The 19128-nt window shown below is 39.1% G+C and overlaps 1 protein-coding gene across 2 annotated transcripts in view; it reads right to left on the bottom strand.

Moving 5' to 3' along the window:
- Positions 1 to 654: 654 nt before the first annotated feature.
- LOC145502777 (VWFA and cache domain-containing protein 1-like) overlaps positions 655 to 19128 on the bottom strand; it is a 50009-nt gene continuing 31535 nt past the window's right edge. Inside the window, exons 15-27 of one of the 2 annotated variants that reach the window (XM_081482152.1) lie at positions 17693 to 18283; positions 17142 to 17289; positions 16410 to 16693; positions 15679 to 15814; positions 12051 to 12324; positions 11150 to 11346; positions 10057 to 10137; positions 8641 to 8953; positions 7593 to 7781; positions 6952 to 7292; positions 6281 to 6431; positions 2107 to 2333; positions 655 to 1739 (exon numbers count right to left, since the gene is read on the bottom strand). In XM_081482152.1, coding sequence (XP_081338278.1) covers positions 1465 to 1739; positions 2107 to 2333; positions 6281 to 6431; positions 6952 to 7292; positions 7593 to 7781; positions 8641 to 8953; positions 10057 to 10137; positions 11150 to 11346; positions 12051 to 12324; positions 15679 to 15814; positions 16410 to 16693; positions 17142 to 17289; positions 17693 to 18283 — 3207 coding nt within the window. In that variant the 3' untranslated portion in view covers positions 655 to 1464. Of the gene's footprint in view, positions 1740 to 2106; positions 2334 to 6280; positions 6484 to 6951; positions 7293 to 7592; positions 7782 to 8640; positions 8954 to 10056; positions 10138 to 11149; positions 11347 to 12050; positions 12325 to 15678; positions 15815 to 16409; positions 16694 to 17141; positions 17290 to 17692; positions 18284 to 19128 lie in introns of those variants that run through there. The other variant, XM_081482153.1, reaches the window with a different exon arrangement.

Raw genomic sequence — 19128 nt, 5'->3', positions numbered from 1 at the left:
TCGAAATTATCAGCTCTGTGTCTATTTCAACTTAACATAGGTCAAGTCATATGGCGCATGCTAAAATATATGTCTAACCCGTAAATTGAAATTTGACGACGGATGGTCAAATATTTGCATTTTTAACGTACTTTGAAAAGCTCTCGCGTCGCTCACAATCATTTGCCCAAAGAAATTTTTACAGGAATCTGTAGACCATCCTTCCGCGATTCAACCACCAGAAGCTTAATCCATTTGAAGGTTTCGCACATAGTGAAAATTAATTATTTTCACGAAGTACTTTTAACTGAATGAAATACATGTCTTCGAAATTTAACTATTTTGCACCCAAAAAGACAACGCAACATTCCCTAAAATCAACCCAGTACACATTTAAACATTGTACAAAAATATTTGAGTGTTTTAAGACGGAAGAATGATGTGGTTTTGCATGCGAGGCTCTCAAACTTGTTTAATAAAATGGTGCGTCAAATGACTATTTTAACGGAATTTGGTAATTTGCATATTTCTTTGAAATAAAAGGATATTTTGCCAAAAAAACTATCCAGTAGTTTTTGTCATGCCCTTGCCTATCTACCATGAAAATATGAGCGAAATCGAATTTTCGACCGTTGCCGAGTTATTTTCCATTTTTATGGACAGGGACTCTTAAACTTTATAGATGATACAAAATTGACCATACAATTTCTATAGTATATAATTATATATAGGAAGACAAAACTAAACGATGCTTTCTTCTGAAGGTCATAAAAACCAAAACTGTGTTACCCGCTGCCTGTGAATTCACCAAGACAGTAGACGAGACAAAGTCTACAGATTCTAAGAAAGAGCAAGATATATATGCAGGACTGAAATGTCACAATGACCGTTTAGAGGGAAGTCGTAGCAGATGATATGTGAAGGGTGGTACATCTCGAGAACGTTAGCCTACATTTTTCAAGTTTGTCGATTACAATCCATCTCAACGTTGTCATTCTTATCCAGTCTTGTTCACGTGACTTACCACCTTGGTTGTTTCCGTTGATTCTTAATAGTATATTTTACACATTAAAAAAAGTGACTTAATGCATAATGGCTTGTCCTTTTAAAAGCACCATAACTCGTAATTTGATGTACTTTTCCGATTCCTACTTTTTGTACGTTAATACCCTAGCAAGAAAGACACTTCACACTCTCAGTTCTGATCTGTAATCGCGGACAAAACCTGTTGAGACAAAGACATATCAAAGCCGCTCTCCTCAAACTGCGATGCTTAAAAGACACCCCCAGGCCAGAAATGCCCTTCCCCCCCCCTCCCCACCCTCCCTTCTCAAAGTTTCCGTTTGTTTTTTTAGAAAATATCTTTTACGATGAACCATTCACGCTTAATTCACGCACAAAGCAAAATTGAAAGCGGGAAAGGCCGTGGAAAAGTAGGTAATAAGAGTGGGAATGTGTCATAGGTCTACATTTGACTCAGTTGTCTCAACAGTTTTGTCCGAGATTGTAGAATGCACTGGCATCCACTCTATGCCAGGCAGGGTATGGTGGCGCTGACGCCTGGACCGCAGGAGACGGCGGTGACGGTAACCTTTTTCTATTACTGCATTGGACGACTATACATACTGCTACAGCAGTAGCAACTATTACTCCAATGACGATACCAGCAATGACTCCATCCGACATTCCACCCTTGTCGTCATCATCATTATCGTAATCGGGGTCTTTAGGAGCATCACTGCTTCCAGGAGCTCTTGCGCCTGAAGAAATAGATAACGCAATATCCTTTTATTTACACTGAACATTCCAGTCAGTGGATTTCAAGTGACAAGATAAGTCCTGTCACTAATTGCAATTTCGACTAGTAACGAAACATTCTACTTGTAGTAATTGTCACCCGATATGATAGATTTACTTTCGTAATGATGACCTCTTCGTTACTTTAACTGGATCTCACCAAGTCAAAATACATATTTTGCTCTGATTTACATTACGTGCTGAAGAATTTACAATAAGAGCACAAGAAAAGCCCCCGATTCTTTCATAAAAGAAGGTGACGTCAAAGCCCTTGAGTGAATCTTGGATCCGATGACAGAACTGCTGCTTATAAAATTTACTGCAACCTACCTTCTTTGCCGCCATAACAGGCGTTGATATCAGCGCAGTATTTGTTGGAAAGTGGAGCGTCGTTTCTGTCTCTAATGCACCAATAGCAACCCACTATCCCGTCACATGACCCTGAATCTGTCTTCTCGTTGCATTTTGGGTCAAAGCATTTCTCTAAGCCACTTACGGAAGGATCATTGATTTGCTCAGAAGGAACGACTGTCGCGGGCACAGGACAAACAGAAGTGCTGCGAAGGAAGAAAAAGACAAAAAGACAACGTTTTTCGGGAAAGCTATGTTTACTTGTGTAAACTATATATTTTGCCTTCACTACACAACCGAGCACGCTCAAAGGTTGAGGCATGGGCACGTTGGTCAGCCAGGCCCAAGATATGTTTTATTTGCGACAATAAGCTTACAACAAAGTGGATAAGAAATACATGAAGTAACGTCCTACATGCGCCAAAGTCGGACACGTAAACCCCAAAAACCTCTTGTTAGGAAAAATAGGGACCGTGTACCCCCGACCAAATGCAGTGGCGCCACCTTTGGGGTTTTAAGGTTGATCTATAAACAACAGAATGAAAAAACAAATCATATGACGCTAATTACACAATAAAAATAAACCTTACGGGAAAGTGGTAGTGGCAAGGCTGACCGTAGAATGTCAAAAGTTTCTCATCCGTCTCTTTTTACAAACGTACTACCCATGAGCCTTCGCGTACTACTCTCTCACCCAGTGCTCCGTTCCGTGTCGGCAAAATATTAATTTATGTCAATAAATGTCACAACTTACATTTTTAGAGCAGCACCCGCACCAATCGGTGGTTTGCAACCATTCCCGGGAAATTCAAATAACAAAGACCGTGTCAGCCATGTTAAATGACAGGATCAATAAAACTTTGATCAACTATGCAACATGGCGGCGAAGACCACGGTTCCGAACGATTCTTAAACGCATCACATACCCAGTCAACATTAACTGCCATTGCTGCCCCTTCCAGTGACATATGCCAACTCTGAGCTTCCATCGCGTAGAATGCCTATTGTTCTCGGGACATTTACTTGCAGTCGAATAAAAATTATAGGTCTGTAATATTAGCAGCGAAGCGTAAACAGGGACGCTCTGATTGGTCAAAGATCACGTACGCTTTCCTCCGAAGGGAATACTGCCTTAGCTCATTAACTTGTCAAGGCGGGGTTAAGAAACAAAGGCCTCGAAAGTTATTCTTTATTCTATTGTTTCCGATATCGCGTATTTCAAGCTGGCTATTTCAAGCGTTGGACTTGTAATGGATATTTGCATCCGATTTTTACCATAGGCCATTACATGTATCCGGGTTTTTCGTACCAACGTCTTTTCGTACCACCCATTTTCGTACCACCTACATACGCGTTCGTACATGTTCGTACCACATAAACATACATTCCAAATAGCACAGATTTAGACTATCTGATAGTCTAAATGAGATTTTAGATGTATAGCATGGTTTTGGTGTGATTTCTTTACGTAAAGGATATCACAGAAGAAGTTCCGGAGAATAATTATCCACGGAATAACTCTCTTATCTTCACGCGAGCGAATTATTCTGTGACAAAAACTTCGAAGATTGTTGTCACACAATAACTCGTTCGCCTCTTCGAAATTTTTCAGTAATTGGCGATGTTTCCCTTACTTTATTCGCCTTGAAATCCCCTAAAACTTTGCAAGGAATAAAAAGAATTGTTTCTTTGCTAAAGATCTGGTCTTGAAAGCCGAGCTTCTCAAAAATATCTGACTGATGACACCAGTCTTCACGCTGTTGTTGTCACATAATAACTCGCTGGCCTCTTTGAAGTTTTTCAGTAATTGGCGATGTTTACCTTACTTTATTCGCCTTGAAATCCCCTAAAACTTTGCTAGGAATAAAAATAATTGTTTCTTTGCTAAAGATCTGGTCTTGAAAGCCGAGTTTCTCAAAAAAATCTGACCGATTGACACGAGTCTTCACGCTGTTGTTGACAATAACTTGCTCGCCTCTTTGAAGTTTTTCAGTAATTGGCGATGTTTACCTTACTTTATTCGCCTTGAAATCCCCTAAAACTTTGCTAGGAATAAAAATAATTGTTTCTTTGCTAAAGATCTGGTCTTGAAAGCCGAGTTTCTCAAAAAAAATCTGACCGATTGACACGAGTCTTCACGCTGTTGTTGTCACACAATAACTCGCTGGCCTCTTTGAAGTTTTTCAGTAATTGGCGATGTTTACCTTACTTTATTCGCCTTGAAATCCCCTAAAACTTTGCTAGGAATAAAAAGAATTGTTTCTTTGCTAAAGATCTGGTCTTGAAAGCCGAGTTTCTCAAAAAAATCTGACCGATTGACACGAGTCTTCACGCTGTTGTTGACAATAACTTGCTCGCCTCTTTGAAGTTTTTCAGTAATTGGCGATGTTTACCTTACTTTATTCGCCTTGAAATCCCCTAAAACTTTGCTAGGAATAAAAATAATTGTTTCTTTGCTAAAGATCTGGTCTTGAAAGCCGAGTTTCTCAAAAAAAATCTGACCGATTGACACGAGTCTTCACGCTGTTGTTGTCACACAATAACTCGCTGGCCTCTTTGAAGTTTTTCAGTAATTGGCGATGTTTACCTTACTTTATTCGCCTTGAAATCCCCTAAAACTTTGCTAGGAATAAAAAGAATTGTTTCTTTGCTAAAGATCTGGTCTTGAAAGCCGAGTTTCTCAAAAAAATCTGACCGATTGACACGAGTCTTCACGCTGTTGTTGTCACACAATAACTCGCTGGCCTCTTTGAAGTTTTTCAGTAATTGGCGATGTTTACCTTACTTTATTCGCCTTGAAATCCCCTAAAACTTTGCTAGGAATAAAAAGAATTGTTTCTTTGCTAAAGATCTGGTCTTGAAAGCCGAGTTTCTCAAAAAAATCTGACCGATTGACACGAGTCTTCACGCTGTTGTTGTCACACAATAACTCGCTGGCCTCTTTGAAGTTTTTCAGTAATTGGCGATGTTTACCTTACTTTATTCGCCTTGAAATCCCCTAAAACTTTGCTAGGAATAAAAAGAATTGTTTCTTTGCTAAAGATCTGGTCTTGAAAGCCGAGTTTCTCAAAAAAATCTGACCGATTGACACGAGTCTTCGCGCTGTTGTTGTCACACAATAACTCGCTGGCCTCTTTGAAGTTTTTTTAAAGTAATTGGCGATGTTTACTTTACTTTATTCGCCTTGAAATCCCCTAAAACTTTGATAGGAATAAAAATAATTGGTTCTTTCGTTTAAGCAAAACAACTGCGCGCGTGTTCATTGAGCAACAGGTTTTCGAATGAATCAGCTGCGCCGACAGCATACTTTTGAAATTCGCGGTAATGAATATTTCAGTTACAGTCAAGTGGTTTTCTTGAATGGGTATTGTTTAGTTTTGACAGCCATTGTTATACAGACGTGTGCTTAAGACAATAGCTCTTCCATCGAAGACGCGCCATTTTCAAATGCAACTCCAACAAGAAGTTTTCAAACTCAAAAAGCTACAGGTTCCTGTGGACCGATTTTCAAATTTGAAACGGGTTTTGTTTCAGTAAAAAGCCATCTTTCATTTGCCGTGCGTGAAAATTAGGAAGGCCAGTTTAGATGGTCTGAAAATTGCTTCTGAAAACGGTCCCCATACAAAAAATGGCCAATTTTTGCCCATTTTCAAGAGCAAAAAGCTATTCCTTATACCTCATATATCAACTTACTTAACGGCTTAAATTGAAGATTCAACCTTCTTCTTCAAAAAGCCGCGCGTGAAAGTTGAAGTTTTAACTCCTGGAAACCAGAACAGTAAGTTTTATCAACGCTATTGGGCCAATTTGGACCCTTTCTTCTCTTAATCAGGGCATTTCACGACACGCAAACATTCAAATTTGCCGCTTCGCCGGTCATGAATAATTAATAATGTCCAGGCATTCTACCCGATGAAAACCTAACAGTATTTTACACTGATGTAAATCAAAATTATGAAAAAAAAAAAGTAGATAAACTTAAAAACCTTATATCAAAGACGAAACTTTTCCAACTGGTTCAATAAATGATTTTGTTTCTGGAGAACTTTGTGAGATAAATTTACGACAGTTTAAAATTCAACCGTTAGAGTTCTAAACTTAGAGTTCGCGTGTTATTGACAGGTGCAGTGCAAAGAGCGTTGTGTTTTCTCACTTGCTGGCCGGAAACTCGCTTCTACAATAATGGAAGTCAAGTCGCGAAGAGCATGGACACTGGCAAGTCAAACCCTGGACACTGGAGCATTCTTTGTTACTGGAACACGTGCAAGACCTGGAGGGGCATGAACCTTCACGTGATATGATTCCTGATGAAAGAAACATATATGTCAGCATGGTGGATCAGGTCGACGAACAAGCCTGCTAAAAAATCCCAATAAAATGAATTAACAGATTATTGAAAAGGAATCAGCTGAATTTTGCATTATACTGGCAGCGCAAAAGGTTCTCGGTATATAGTTGGGCCAAGAAGATAAAATTTCCGCCGTGCAACGCAGGCCGGGGTAGATAAGAAAATGAGAGATAATGACAGTAAACAGTACACGCATACCCAGCTATCTACAAAATTTGATTTCTTTTGTACTCATCGATTCCTTCGATGTCCATTAAAAGTTATTTTTTTCCCAAAATACTTTAAATACTATTACGTCTCATGCCTCTATCTCCATTCATTCCTTAATGCCTAGTGGCAATTTGCTTGGACAATGGAGGAGTGGAGTTATATGTAACATAAATGAAAAAAAGTAGTATTTTAAAAATATATCTGCCATTAAAAGTCACTGTGCTGAAAAAGGTATCGTGGGTCACCAAAATTTTTCACTTTCTTACCTAAAAACGCATTAGTTGCCACCACACTAGAGAGCTGGTACTTCTTGCAGCGGGCTCCACTATTCAGCGTATCAACGCCTTGTAATGGAATCTTAACCTTGTAAAAGTTTTGTAGCCTGATTTTCTCCAAATTGCGGCATTCTTCTTTCACCAGATAACCTTTCTGTAACAAATCTTCGGCTACGTCTTTTTCCTTTTCAGTGATGTGGACATATTCCAGTGTTTTGGCGGTTATATCAGGCACAAGGAAATCATCGTGCATGATAAGAAATCCAGCTGCGTCAAGCACGAAACAGTCAAAGTTGGTTTCTTTGCATTTTGGATATGTATCTGTCAGGAGTCTGAAAAAATATCACCTATTAGTAGGGTAAACACCCTGTGAGGGATGCTAGTCAATGTGTTATCGCTGGCATTTTATCAGGTTATGTACCAGAAGTGACATAATAATGATAGTGATCACGATCATGATCACGATAACGATCACGATCACGATCACGATAAGGATAATGATAACGACAATGATAATGGTAAAAATATTGACCTGAAAAAACTACATTTGAATTTTTATTGGCCTATCACTATATATGGTTATGTTCCGAAAGACGGTTAACCTATGTTTCTGGTAAAACTAACAGACTCACTTTTGGAAGTATGATAGAGGAAAGTCCGCACCCATAACGGCAATAACTTTGTCATTTGTTTTGTGCTGGCTGTTTGTCTCACCACGGTAAATAGTGCGGGCAGCGGTTATCACCACTCCTGCACCAAAGGCGTCTATGTAAGGGGTGGAAAGGGCAACCAATCCCTTGTTGCTTAGCGCGGTGTGGTACCTAAATAACCAGATTTGTACGAGAAATAATATTAATATTTTATTTTACTACTTATGTAAAGGATCGGCATTAGAATTTAGATATAGCAGGTCTGCAGTGGTGCAGGTTTGCAGTGGTGCAGGTATGCAGTGGTGCAGGTTTGCAGTGGTGCAGTGGTGCAGTGGTGCAGTGGTGCAGTGGTGTAGTGGTGCAGTGGTGCAGTGGTGCAGTGGTGCAGTGGTGCAGTGGTGCAGTGGTGCAGTGGTGCAGTGGTGCAGTGGTGCAGTGGTGCAGTGGTGCAGTGGTGCAGTGGTGTAGTAATGTAGTAATGTAGTTATGTAGTTATGTAGTAATGTAGTAATGTAGTAATGTAGTAATGTAGTAATGTAGTAATGTAGTAATGTAGTAATGTAGTAATGAAATAATGTATTCATGTAGTCATGTAGTCATGTAGTCATGTAGTCATGTAGTCATGAAGTCATGTAATCATGTAGTCATGTAGTCATGTAGTCATATAGTCATGAAGTAATGTAGTAATGTAGTAACGTAGCAATATAGTAATGCAGAAATGTAGTAATGTAGTTACGTAGTGATGTGGCAATGTAGTATTTAGAATTGTATTTGATGTAGTATGAAAGTAATGTAGCGTTAATCGTAAAGTTATCGCGAGTAATGTAGTATTGTAAAAATGAACTGTAAGTAATGTTTGTATTGTAATAATAATAATAATAATAATAATAATAATGATAATAATAATAATGATAATCCCATATGCGCAACAACAAAGTTAACTTTGTCCCGGAAATCGAGCCAGCCGGGTTACCTGGCTCATATGAAAAGTGTGCGTCATTTAGTTGGCACTTCACAGGCAGAGACTTACCATGGTCTTTTCCTTGGGTCGTACGATTTCGCCAGCGAGGTTCCTGGCGTCATTCTGAACACACCATTGGCAGTACCAATATATCTCCAAACCAGATACTTCGTGTAATCCATCTTTTCACGAAACCAAATATCTTCCACCTTTCGCGTGGCTATAACTGTGTCCCGAATGCCTTCTTTGAAGCCGGGGTTTGGCGAGCGTGTACTTGTCATAAATCTTCTATAAGCTTTTATTTCAGGGACTGTCTCATCTAAACTAAGGTAGGTATATGGATCTTTGAACGCTTCTGCACCAAACTTCACCACAGTTGAATCTGTAATGACAATTCCTAATTACTGAAGAGAATTCTCCTTAAACTACAAAAATACAAAGGTGGGGGAGCGTTATGCATAAGGGGGCTTATTAGAGACGATAAGGACTTATTTCAAATCAAGCATTATTAAGAGTACTAAATTGATGCCACGAAGTAGCAATAAAAAAAAGAGACATGAGTTTTTATGGCATTTACGGTAAAAAGGGTAACACTCTATTTTACTACGCACGAAGTACTGCTCCTTTTCACTCTGTTAATTAAAGCAGAATGCGATAGGCAAACGATACATAATAAAATATAAAACTATGACACGAACCACAATTTTGGTCGCAGTTACGTCAGACTTGTTCTTGTAATGTTAAAATATTGCGATGCAACTAGCATCCCATCCAGTGAGGAGTAGAAATACTCCTAGTCGCTTCGTGTCTTAGAAACCGCGATAAGCTCCAGCCTGATGGGCCACTTGGTTCGTATGTAGACTTTCCTTGCATACTGGGGCTGCACCCGAACTGCGAACGGTAGTCAAAACTGAGCTGTCCTACCAAAAGGCTTTCTTCGCAGCGAACAAAATAAAGACAATTCTAAATTTGCTTTGGCCTCTTCTGATAGTTGATACTTGACTATTCCGGGTCTGACGAGGAACAGCATATTTTGTTCACAAGAACACAGCTATTATCCTACCTGGCGATACTCGACGAACTACGAGCGAGTTGCCTGCCGCTCGCCGGCGACCCATTTTTGGCGCCAAATTAGAAGCTTGGAGGCACAAAATGTTTCAGTTTTTCACTTTTTACAAACTGATTTATACATATATATTTTTTACAAACTGATATGGTTTTTGGAATTGCAAACTCTTTTCGTCAATATTTAATGCCATCTCCAGTGAGAAAAGTTGCCTGATTTCAATGCGTTTCCTGTTAACTTACATCAGTTAACGTCAGGACAGTAAAGTTTTTCCCGCCTGCTGAATCCTGACTGTTCAATTTAAATTTCAGGCACGCCAGCCGTATGTAAGGTTATATTTACCTAAATTGCTCACGTCATCTTATGAGCTGCATTTACTAATTATAATTGTAATAATGCTAGCATTATTTACTATTGACCGTTTGCAGCATATCTTGAAAAGTGAACACAAGGATCATCAGGTTTGATCAAGTCCAAGCTATGATACAAGAACTTGAAGCCTGTGGAATTCAGTGAAAGAAAAAAAAAAAAAAAAAAAGATAAAGTTAGTTGAGTTTGTGAAAGCGATCTGGGAAATTATGTCGCATTGCAACTAGCTAGTTACAACGTGTCCTGATCTATATATTTCGACAACTTTGTATCCACAGTCCTCGAATACAATTACCTTTAGAACAAAAATGCCCTGTCTTTTTTTACTAAAATAAGGTTGCTGTGGCAACTTTATTTTTACAAACATACTTTTACAAACATTTCGAATTTCACTTAAGATAACAATTCATTGCCCGCAGTAACTTTTTCGTTTTATATCGAAAGTAGCATCCTTCTGTTAGTTTTGATTATGTAAGACAGTTTTCGAGTTTTCAGAATTTTCAGGGGTTTCTTTGGTGGTTTTCTGAAGCCACGTGTAAAAATGAAGCAATCTAAGACGTCGAATTTTGGAAATCCTGACGTAACTCCCACGTTATGCGACGTCAACATGCATTGTTGCCACTCTTTTCAAGGGAGCTTCAATACTCTTAGAGTCGTGGAGGATGTAGGGAAATTTCCTTTCATTCAATTCGTGCATTCGATTCCATTGATGTTGTATCAACCTATGGTAGCATGATATTATTTCTGGGTGAAAACTGCGTTACAGAATCTCTTTACTTCGCAAGAGTAAACGAATCATTACCAACTACCTATTAACCAAGAGAGAGGTCTCAAACCGAGACATTGCCGTATTGACCGGGCGATAGGGAGGTCGACACGGCAAGGCCGAAGTTTGAGATTGTCCCGGACCGAATGTTCAAGGTTAACAAGCTGTTTATCATATGGCTGTTTGCCTTGCCTTTGGAAGCCCGTAATCGGCCTGCGGGCATTATGGCAGAATAATGCCCTTGAATTACCCAATCAGAGGACGCGTTATATCGGCTACAAATACAAGCCATAATAAAGTAAAGGTAAATAATTAAATACCATTTAAGAACTCTGCTTATTCTGACTTTAACCAGGATCGTGGTTAATATTATTTACCTGAAGGAATAGCTTGAATTCCTAGTGTTTCGTCCTTGTCGCCAACTGCTACCACAATGCCAACGGTAAAATTGGTCTCCTCAACTGGCAACCAGTAATAGATTGAGGGTATTTCCACAACTGTGACACCCTCAGTTACCTGCCCACCTTTAGCCAAAAAGCGTTTTGATGAAATATTCTTCTGTCCAGATCCACCGCTTATAAAACGAAAAAAAACAGCCACGGGAAAATAATTTATTTTGAGTTACCTATTGAAGAGTTAGACGATTATAAATTAGTATTAATTAGTCTTAATAACAACAATGAAGTAACTGTTATAAAGTAATTTGTCGTATTTTAATCCCTGAAAAGAATTTTGCATCCCAAGTAGGAAAGATCGTCTCATCAAATGTCTACTTGGAAATCAATTCATGGTATTAAAATTGAGGAACGTTATCACTTTCAGGCTTCCGAATTTAGTTTTGCTGACGCAGGCTAATAGGCAGCTTATATTTCCAATAGATGTGTCTTCTATCATTTCAGGTTAATATCTAGGCCAAAGATAGGCCCAAGACAATGGGGCAAACTAACAAATAAATAAAGATCGGCAAAAAATCTCAAGCAGTTTAACACCCACGTGCGGAGGCTAGATCTAAGCAACATCCTAGATGGATGTAGTGGCTACCATCTTTGTAACTCAAAATTCTAATTTCTCTTATAGGACTCTTCTGTCTATTATTTGTAGTTCTAGTTAAGTTTCCCCTATTAGCAGTAGGGATTCTTCACCGCTAGATGTAATTGACACGATAATAAAGTCATTGTCATTATAATTGTTATTATAATTATTATTATTATTATTGTTATTACTATTATTATTATTATTATTATTATTATTATACTAAAAGAAGATGCAAATTCTTACCTTTTGATCGATTCAAATACGGAATAAAACTCCGGTTCAGGTTCTAGTGACGTGATGTCCATAAAAATCGGGTCGCCGAAGGCATTAGAAGGGGCTGGCAGAAGGGGATGCATCATGGTCCTTCCGGAGCTGTCTGCCATGAAAGCATAACTTGATTGGCCCTTCTGAAAGTAGGTGATTTCAGAAAGAAGGTCCGCCATACTTATGTCTGTGCCAACAACGCCAATGAATTTGCCTTGGTGATAACAAGGCAGTGTTATGGATGTTACCAGACCTGTTGGCAAAAAGCGGATGTTAACAGACTTCTTGAAATAATATGAATGGACGAGGCAGCTAACTATCGTTAAACATGGCAAAATTACCGTTTGAAAGGAAAAAGATAGTTTTTGAAACAAGTAAGTTTGCAGCATATAAATCCCAAGAATTGCATCCACCCTTTGGTTTTTAGTAAGGTTTTATCACCACGTTATAAATATACGTTATTGAGAGTCAGGTCTTGGTTTTGATGGATGTGTTTTCAGTCCAGCATGGATAAATTCCCAAGTGGTGTTTTAATATGATTATCATTAAATATTAGCTAACATTTCTTCAACCAGGCTGGCGATAAGATAGTAAGACTTTAAGGGACCGTTCATTTTTTATGAGGGAGGGGGGGCTGGTGGGATTTGGGAAGCACCATTTAAAAATCGCATGACCCCCCCTCAGCTTACCAATTTTTTCATATACCCCCCCCCCTTATAGCGGTAATTTTTTGGGATGACCGCCCCCCCCAAAAAAATTGAACAAACAATATTTAGATTTCAACTTTTTAATATTTCTCTATTATCCCCCTACTTCACGTTATTGTGCTCACTATGAAGACAAAACTAGAATCCCTATACTACAGAGAGCTGTTGTTTAAAAACAAATCAAAAGAAAGGGAAGTCAATTTCGGATCTGCTAGTTATGGCTCGCCCTGAGCGTGTGGCATTTGGCCTCTCATTGGCATCTTCCTCATCTGAATTGATGAATGCAAGAATGACGTCACTTGAGTCATCTTCTCCCCCAGAGTCAATGGCATCACTGTCATACTCATCATTGTCACTTCCATCCGTTTCACTGCTGTCAGCACTTGCCCTGTTGTCATTTTGTGTCAATGTCCTGGCATTTCTCAGTGTTGGTTGGCCAGCTCTGAGAGGACTCTTCTGCTGCAAGCATGAATGTCTTACAATTGCCTTTACTTTCTCACTCTTGCTGCGTTTCAAATGCTGCTTCAGCCCGTGGTGGTTCAAGTACTTGTTTAGTTCTGGAACACGGAGCTTTTTAAGCTTGGTTAGATCTTCGCACAACTCAGTACAAGGATAATCCTCCTGTGATTTATCTTTTGCGTCCCTACTTAACTTTGCCTTTTCTCCTGCTCTCTTTTTCCTTTTTAATTCCAGCACTTCAAGATGCTGAAGATAATCAACCACAAACTTTGATTTGACAATGAACTTATCTGCAAACAGAGCAACGCTCTCTGGGTCAGATAAAACCAGCCTGCCACTTCCATGCTCTTTCTTCGCTTGGACCCTTAGCTGCCAGTCATCTGGATCACGCCCTTCTTTTGGGGTCTTCTGGTAGGAGAGGTAGTGGTATTCCGGTAGGCAGGAATGGTCAGGAACTGGTTTAGGGTATCTTTCTATGGGTGGTCCAGTCCATTCAGAACAAAGAGAACAAATTTCTCCTTCCTTTTCTTGACAGGACAACTTTAGAAACTCCCTGTAGTTCTCCCCCTCCTCATAGTGCTCATTCATAAACTTCTCAATCTTACGGAAGTAACAGTGGCCTGGAACAGAGTCTTTCCTTGCTCCTGCATTGTGATACTGAACCAAGTACAAAGTGTTGTGAGAAAACTGGAAATCTGTTGATGTGTTGTGTGAAACACATTGTTACATTTAATTTACAGATGTCTTTATTTGGAAGGTTTTTCCCTCTACTCTAGTGACAGGCATGTATAAATGTTGCCCTGTGCAGGTAGAACAAAAAGCTATGAGTGTTCTCAAATCTTGCAAATAGTGGATTACTTTTTATAAATTTTAGCATACTTGTTATGGTTTAAATTTATCTATGGTTTAAAATTTCTTAATTTTCAATGTCTCAAGTTCATTGTCATAATTCAGAACAAAGAGAAATGAAAATCCAATTGGTTTGAAAATTTTAGCCAAAACTAAATTTAAACCATAACATACCCATGAAGGGCTTTTCCAATCGGGAAAAGAGTGCATTACTACATGAGCATCATGAAAGAGGCTCATTCCAAAATGCGCAATAATGGCGAAAGCGACGAGTCGTTTAAGAAAAGGTTTACAGCTGAACGATCCAGGCAGTTTGACATCTTACGAGCAAAAGAAGCAATCTTTCTAAGTGCGGAAGGCTGTTCAGAAAGGGCGAGTGAGTTTTCCATGCCAGGGTACCAGTTAAAGCCCAGTGATGGACGAAAACTGAACTCCTCCATCAAAGAGCACAGAGCAATGGTGGAAAAGTTGAATGTCATATTGAAAGATGTAAAGGAACACGATTCCACACTCTTTCAGTCCAATTGGCTTGCTTTGAAGCAGGGCGAAGAATTTGCCCACAGTTTTAATGTAAAACAGATCAAATGTATAGAAGCTAAGTTGACGAAGGTCACGCAGGACGTGGAAGCACTAGAAAATAAGAAGAGCAATTATAACAGCATATTCAAGGGCATACTCAAACAGCACATCAACAAAAGGAGAAGGAAAAAAGAAAACCGCAGAAAGTCAAATGAAAGAAAGAGGAAGCGGACTGAAAACAGCGTCCAACGAGTTTATGGAATCTGTGTTGGAAACCTGCTAGGAAATGATTTTCCAAAATGCCTTGTGTACCCTCCTAGAACGGCCGTCCCGGAAGAGTGTATTAAAGTTGTGGATGTTGCCACGTCGTTATTTAGAAGAGATGGGCCATACATCGCACAGCTCTTGGAAGGGAATTATTTCACCAATGCTGCAAGAAGCAGAATCACCACAAACCTTGAGCAGGAAGTCAGAGATTATGTTTACACCTTCATGTACCCTGAAGAGTACACTCTGACGGAAAGCATTGCTGCTTCTTGCAGCATTGGTGAAAGAGACTCCCATAGCAGCACAAGCGGCAACGAAGAACTCGACGACAGCGAAGATGAAGATGAGTGCCAGTGAAAGTTGCATTCGAAAATAAGTGTTAAATACTTCTTTTCAGTAGCTACAAATGCTTTTTGTCGCCAAACGTTTTTTTAAAGCAGAAGGAGAGTTTGTAATAAATTTGTATCCTTCCTTCTATGTTTATTCTATCGCAATTTTTTTGATATTCAAACATTATGCCATTTTAAAGTTTTACTAAAATATTTCACATGACCCCCCCTTTTTTCCTTATTTTTTTTGGGATGGCCCCCCCTCGAAAGCCATTTTTTTTCGCATGCCCCCCCCCCAATTCCCACCAGCCCCCCCTACCTTATAAAAAATGAACGGTCCCTAAGGGAATACTTAGTTCCCTTGGAATGATCACAAAATATAATCCCTGATCATTTCAAACCCAATACAAAATCCCTCCGTTCATTTAGTAACTTAGCCAGTGTTGCATTACGATGTCACATACTTTGGTGCCTTACCTATTCCAAAGGCGTCAACGTAAGGAATGGATATGATTGGCTCATTACGAACGGTGTTTGTTGAGAAGAAGTCGTAGTATGTTGCCATGTCCCTTCGTAAGTTATTCGCGTTTGAAACATAGGTGAATTTTCCAGCCTTTAATAATGATAATAAAATAATAAATAACTTTATTTAATTGTCAAATGTATTTAGCAAACGTTTCACTAGTTGGTACCCTGTTAGTAAATAAATAAATAAATAAATAAATAAAATAAAAAATAAAATAAAATAAAATAAAATAAAATAAAATAAAATAAATAAATAAATAAATAAATAAATAGACAAATCTATCATATAGACAACAAACTATTAAGAATCCCAGCTGGTGGGAGGCTGACTTGACTATTCACGTAACGCGGTCGAGGAGTTGAACAATCCTGATAGTAGTAGGGTGGAGATTTGAACTAGGAACCTCAAGATTTTTAAAAATCCAGCGCCCTAAACCACTCAGCTAGGTCGCCTCTGTAAAGAGGAAATAAAGATTTGATCGCAAATGTTTAACCCAAGCCCTCCAGTTGCGTTTAAAATGGTTCAGTGCAATCGCTACCAAGGAAAATTTTGACCCAATTTAACAGACAACTTAAATTCAGTTTAATAATCAGATATTCGCCTATCATACATGAATTCCAGCTCTTGTATTAATATGTTGTGTAGAAATATGACTTTCTTGCATTTCTGTTACAGTACTTACAGTGACGTCAGGTGCTTTTGAAACGCCGTGACTACTCCCATCCTGTTTAGCAATATCTTGGAGGATTTGCAAGTTTTTTAGCATGCCATATGTCATTATTACCACTGTATTGTTCAGCTCTGCGTTCTTCGTTTTTATGGTCTGCATGATTTTACTTGCTGCGTCGTTTGGTTCACCATCTGTTAGAAAAATAATGACTTTTTTCCTGGAAGGACCTTTCCCAAGAGATGATCCCTTTAGTAAGTCGAAGGCCAGAGTAAATGCCTTGGAATACTCCGTACCTCCTGTTTGAAAGAAAATAACGAGACAGGACCGTTATTGTTCATCACAATACAGTTAGGATTTCCAAATAGTTTTACAAACGGTCTTCGTCACAATTTTTTGGTGAAAGTCTTTAAGGGTTTGCTCGGAAATTCGATTATCCCTCTCATCACGTTGTTTAAAACAGTGCACCTATATATTTCCCTTTTCATCGGTAACGTTTTGATACTCAGCAAAACACTTGAAACATTCCCTGATAAAGTTGCATATTATAAGTAACACGAGAAACGCGAAATAAGAATCTAGAGAAGTCGACCATGCAAAACTCTGGATAATAAAGAAATCTAGATTAAAAATTGAGATACATCGAAGTCGTGTTTTAACTGGAAATTTTTTTCCTTGAATGAATTCCTTTTTCATTCACTTGAACCTGTTGTTGCGAGCGAATAGTTAATCATAAAAAATCCGTACCTCTTGCAAAAAGTGTATCCACGAAATCCTTTAAGTATTTTATGTTAATCGGTGTGGCGTCCGCCAAACGTTCGCTGTGACAGTCTCTCCCATCATTGTTGTATCCAGTTGGTGTTTCGGCCTCGCTGCTGAATTTCACTAATCCAATCTGTCAAAAAAAAAATGAATCACATATGAAATAAATCAGCCACCCAATTGATCAGTCAGTGAGTCAGTGAGTCAGTGAGTCAGTGAGTCAGTGAGTCAGTGAGTCAGTGAGTCAGTGAGTCAGTGAGTCAGTGAGTCAGTGAGTCAGTGAGTCAGTGAGTCAGTGAGTCAGTGAGTGAATCAGTCAGTCAGTCAGTCAGTCAGTCAATCAGTCAGTCAGTCAGTCAGTAGTCAGTAAGTCAGTTAGTCAGCCAGTCAGTCAGTCAGTCAGTCACTAATCAGTCCGTCAGTCGGTCGGTCGGTCGATCAGGCAGTCTGTCAGTCAGTCAAGCCAAAAAACAAGTAAACAAAAACGTTAAAATGTTGTTTAAAGCGTCAGTCGTGGATTACTTTACTTTACTTACTCGATCCCTGGGATTCATTGTACTTAAAACTGTTTTAGCAGCCGCCTTAGCCACGACAATCTGGTTCCCACTCATTGATCCACTTGTGTCAATAACAAGTACAACGTCTTTTGGTTCGGGTGTGGCTGTTTCTACATAAAATGGTCTGTAACGAGGATCATAAGATTCGCAGTCTGCTGTATCCTCAAACGCTGGGAAATTCGCCAGCATACCTTCCTCAGATCCAAAGTATTGCCATTTGATAACAGGATATTGCTGCAAGATATCTTTCATCTCGCTCAATACGGAATCAGCTACATACTGTCGAGACAAAGGGGCGCTCTGTGACACCTTAACGCATAAATTTGCAAAGTCAACTTTATTACGAAACCTTGAATCGTACTCGAGGCGTTTCGGTGAGTTCGCTATCTGACAGCATTCTGTTGGGGTCGTTGTCGGAGATGTTGTCCAAGAAGACTCCACAGCTTGTTTAAGTCTTCGCACAACAAGAAACCTCTCCTTGAACTTGTTTGAGACGCTCGCTGCTAGGTTAGGGATGAGTGCATTGCCATCTACTGCAGTCTCTGTAAACTGCAACTTGTCAAAGTGCTCCTGGAATGGAAGATTAAAAGTTGTTTCTGTAAAAATTTCAAGAAAGGGGAAAAAGTGCATGTTAATAATAACATGCACTCGTGTACTGGTAGCGTGACTAATCTGGACAAATATTTAAGGGACATTAATTATTGTATCGTACACTGACATATAGCCTCAAGTTAATTTGCATGTTATTAAAATAACATTAACAGAGGAGACAAATATTTTAAAAGGACTGACAATGTGGTAGATGGCAGTTGGGCAGACCAGTTAGCGGAACCTTTGCCGCCTTTTTTTTTATCGTAGGAATAAGCTTTGGTCACATATATACCACATTTTGTCAATTGTAAAAGCCTTGACAAATTAAAGCTCGTTGAGAGAATTGTACTTGTGAAAGTCATTTTATTGTTTTATGTCGGTCACTTGCTGCCCGGGAGGGGGGGCGGGTAGTGCTCCATCACATGGGCTCTATAGGTATGTGCAAGCCCAAAGGGTATGGATTTTCTTTGCAGCTGGCCAGAAACAGGGTATCGATTCTAAAATAGGGTATACATGGTTTTTGTTTTCTAGTCTTGAATTCGGTATGTTTTTTAGAAGAAGCTACTTTTTCATCATTAAGTGTGATAAGTGAATAAAGATTGTGAATTTTAAGCTCAGTAATGAAATGTGAACTGAAACAAAAAAAAAAAAAAGTGAACTGAACCAACATGACACGAATGTGGGACAAAGGAAAAAAAGAGGTCATGGGTTCGATTCCTGTCGGGGACTCAGATTTTTACCTTGTCCCATGCTCATGTCATGTTGATCAATTCACTTCTCATTTTTCATCATTATCAATAAGATCATCAAGAGAAGCCCTTCAC

Source organism: Orbicella franksi, chromosome 11 (assembly GCF_964199315.1).
Source record: "Orbicella franksi chromosome 11, jaOrbFran1.1, whole genome shotgun sequence".
Classification (NCBI taxonomy): Eukaryota; Metazoa; Cnidaria; class Anthozoa; order Scleractinia; family Merulinidae; genus Orbicella; species Orbicella franksi.
This window is presented reverse-complemented; position numbering and strand designations above follow the sequence as displayed.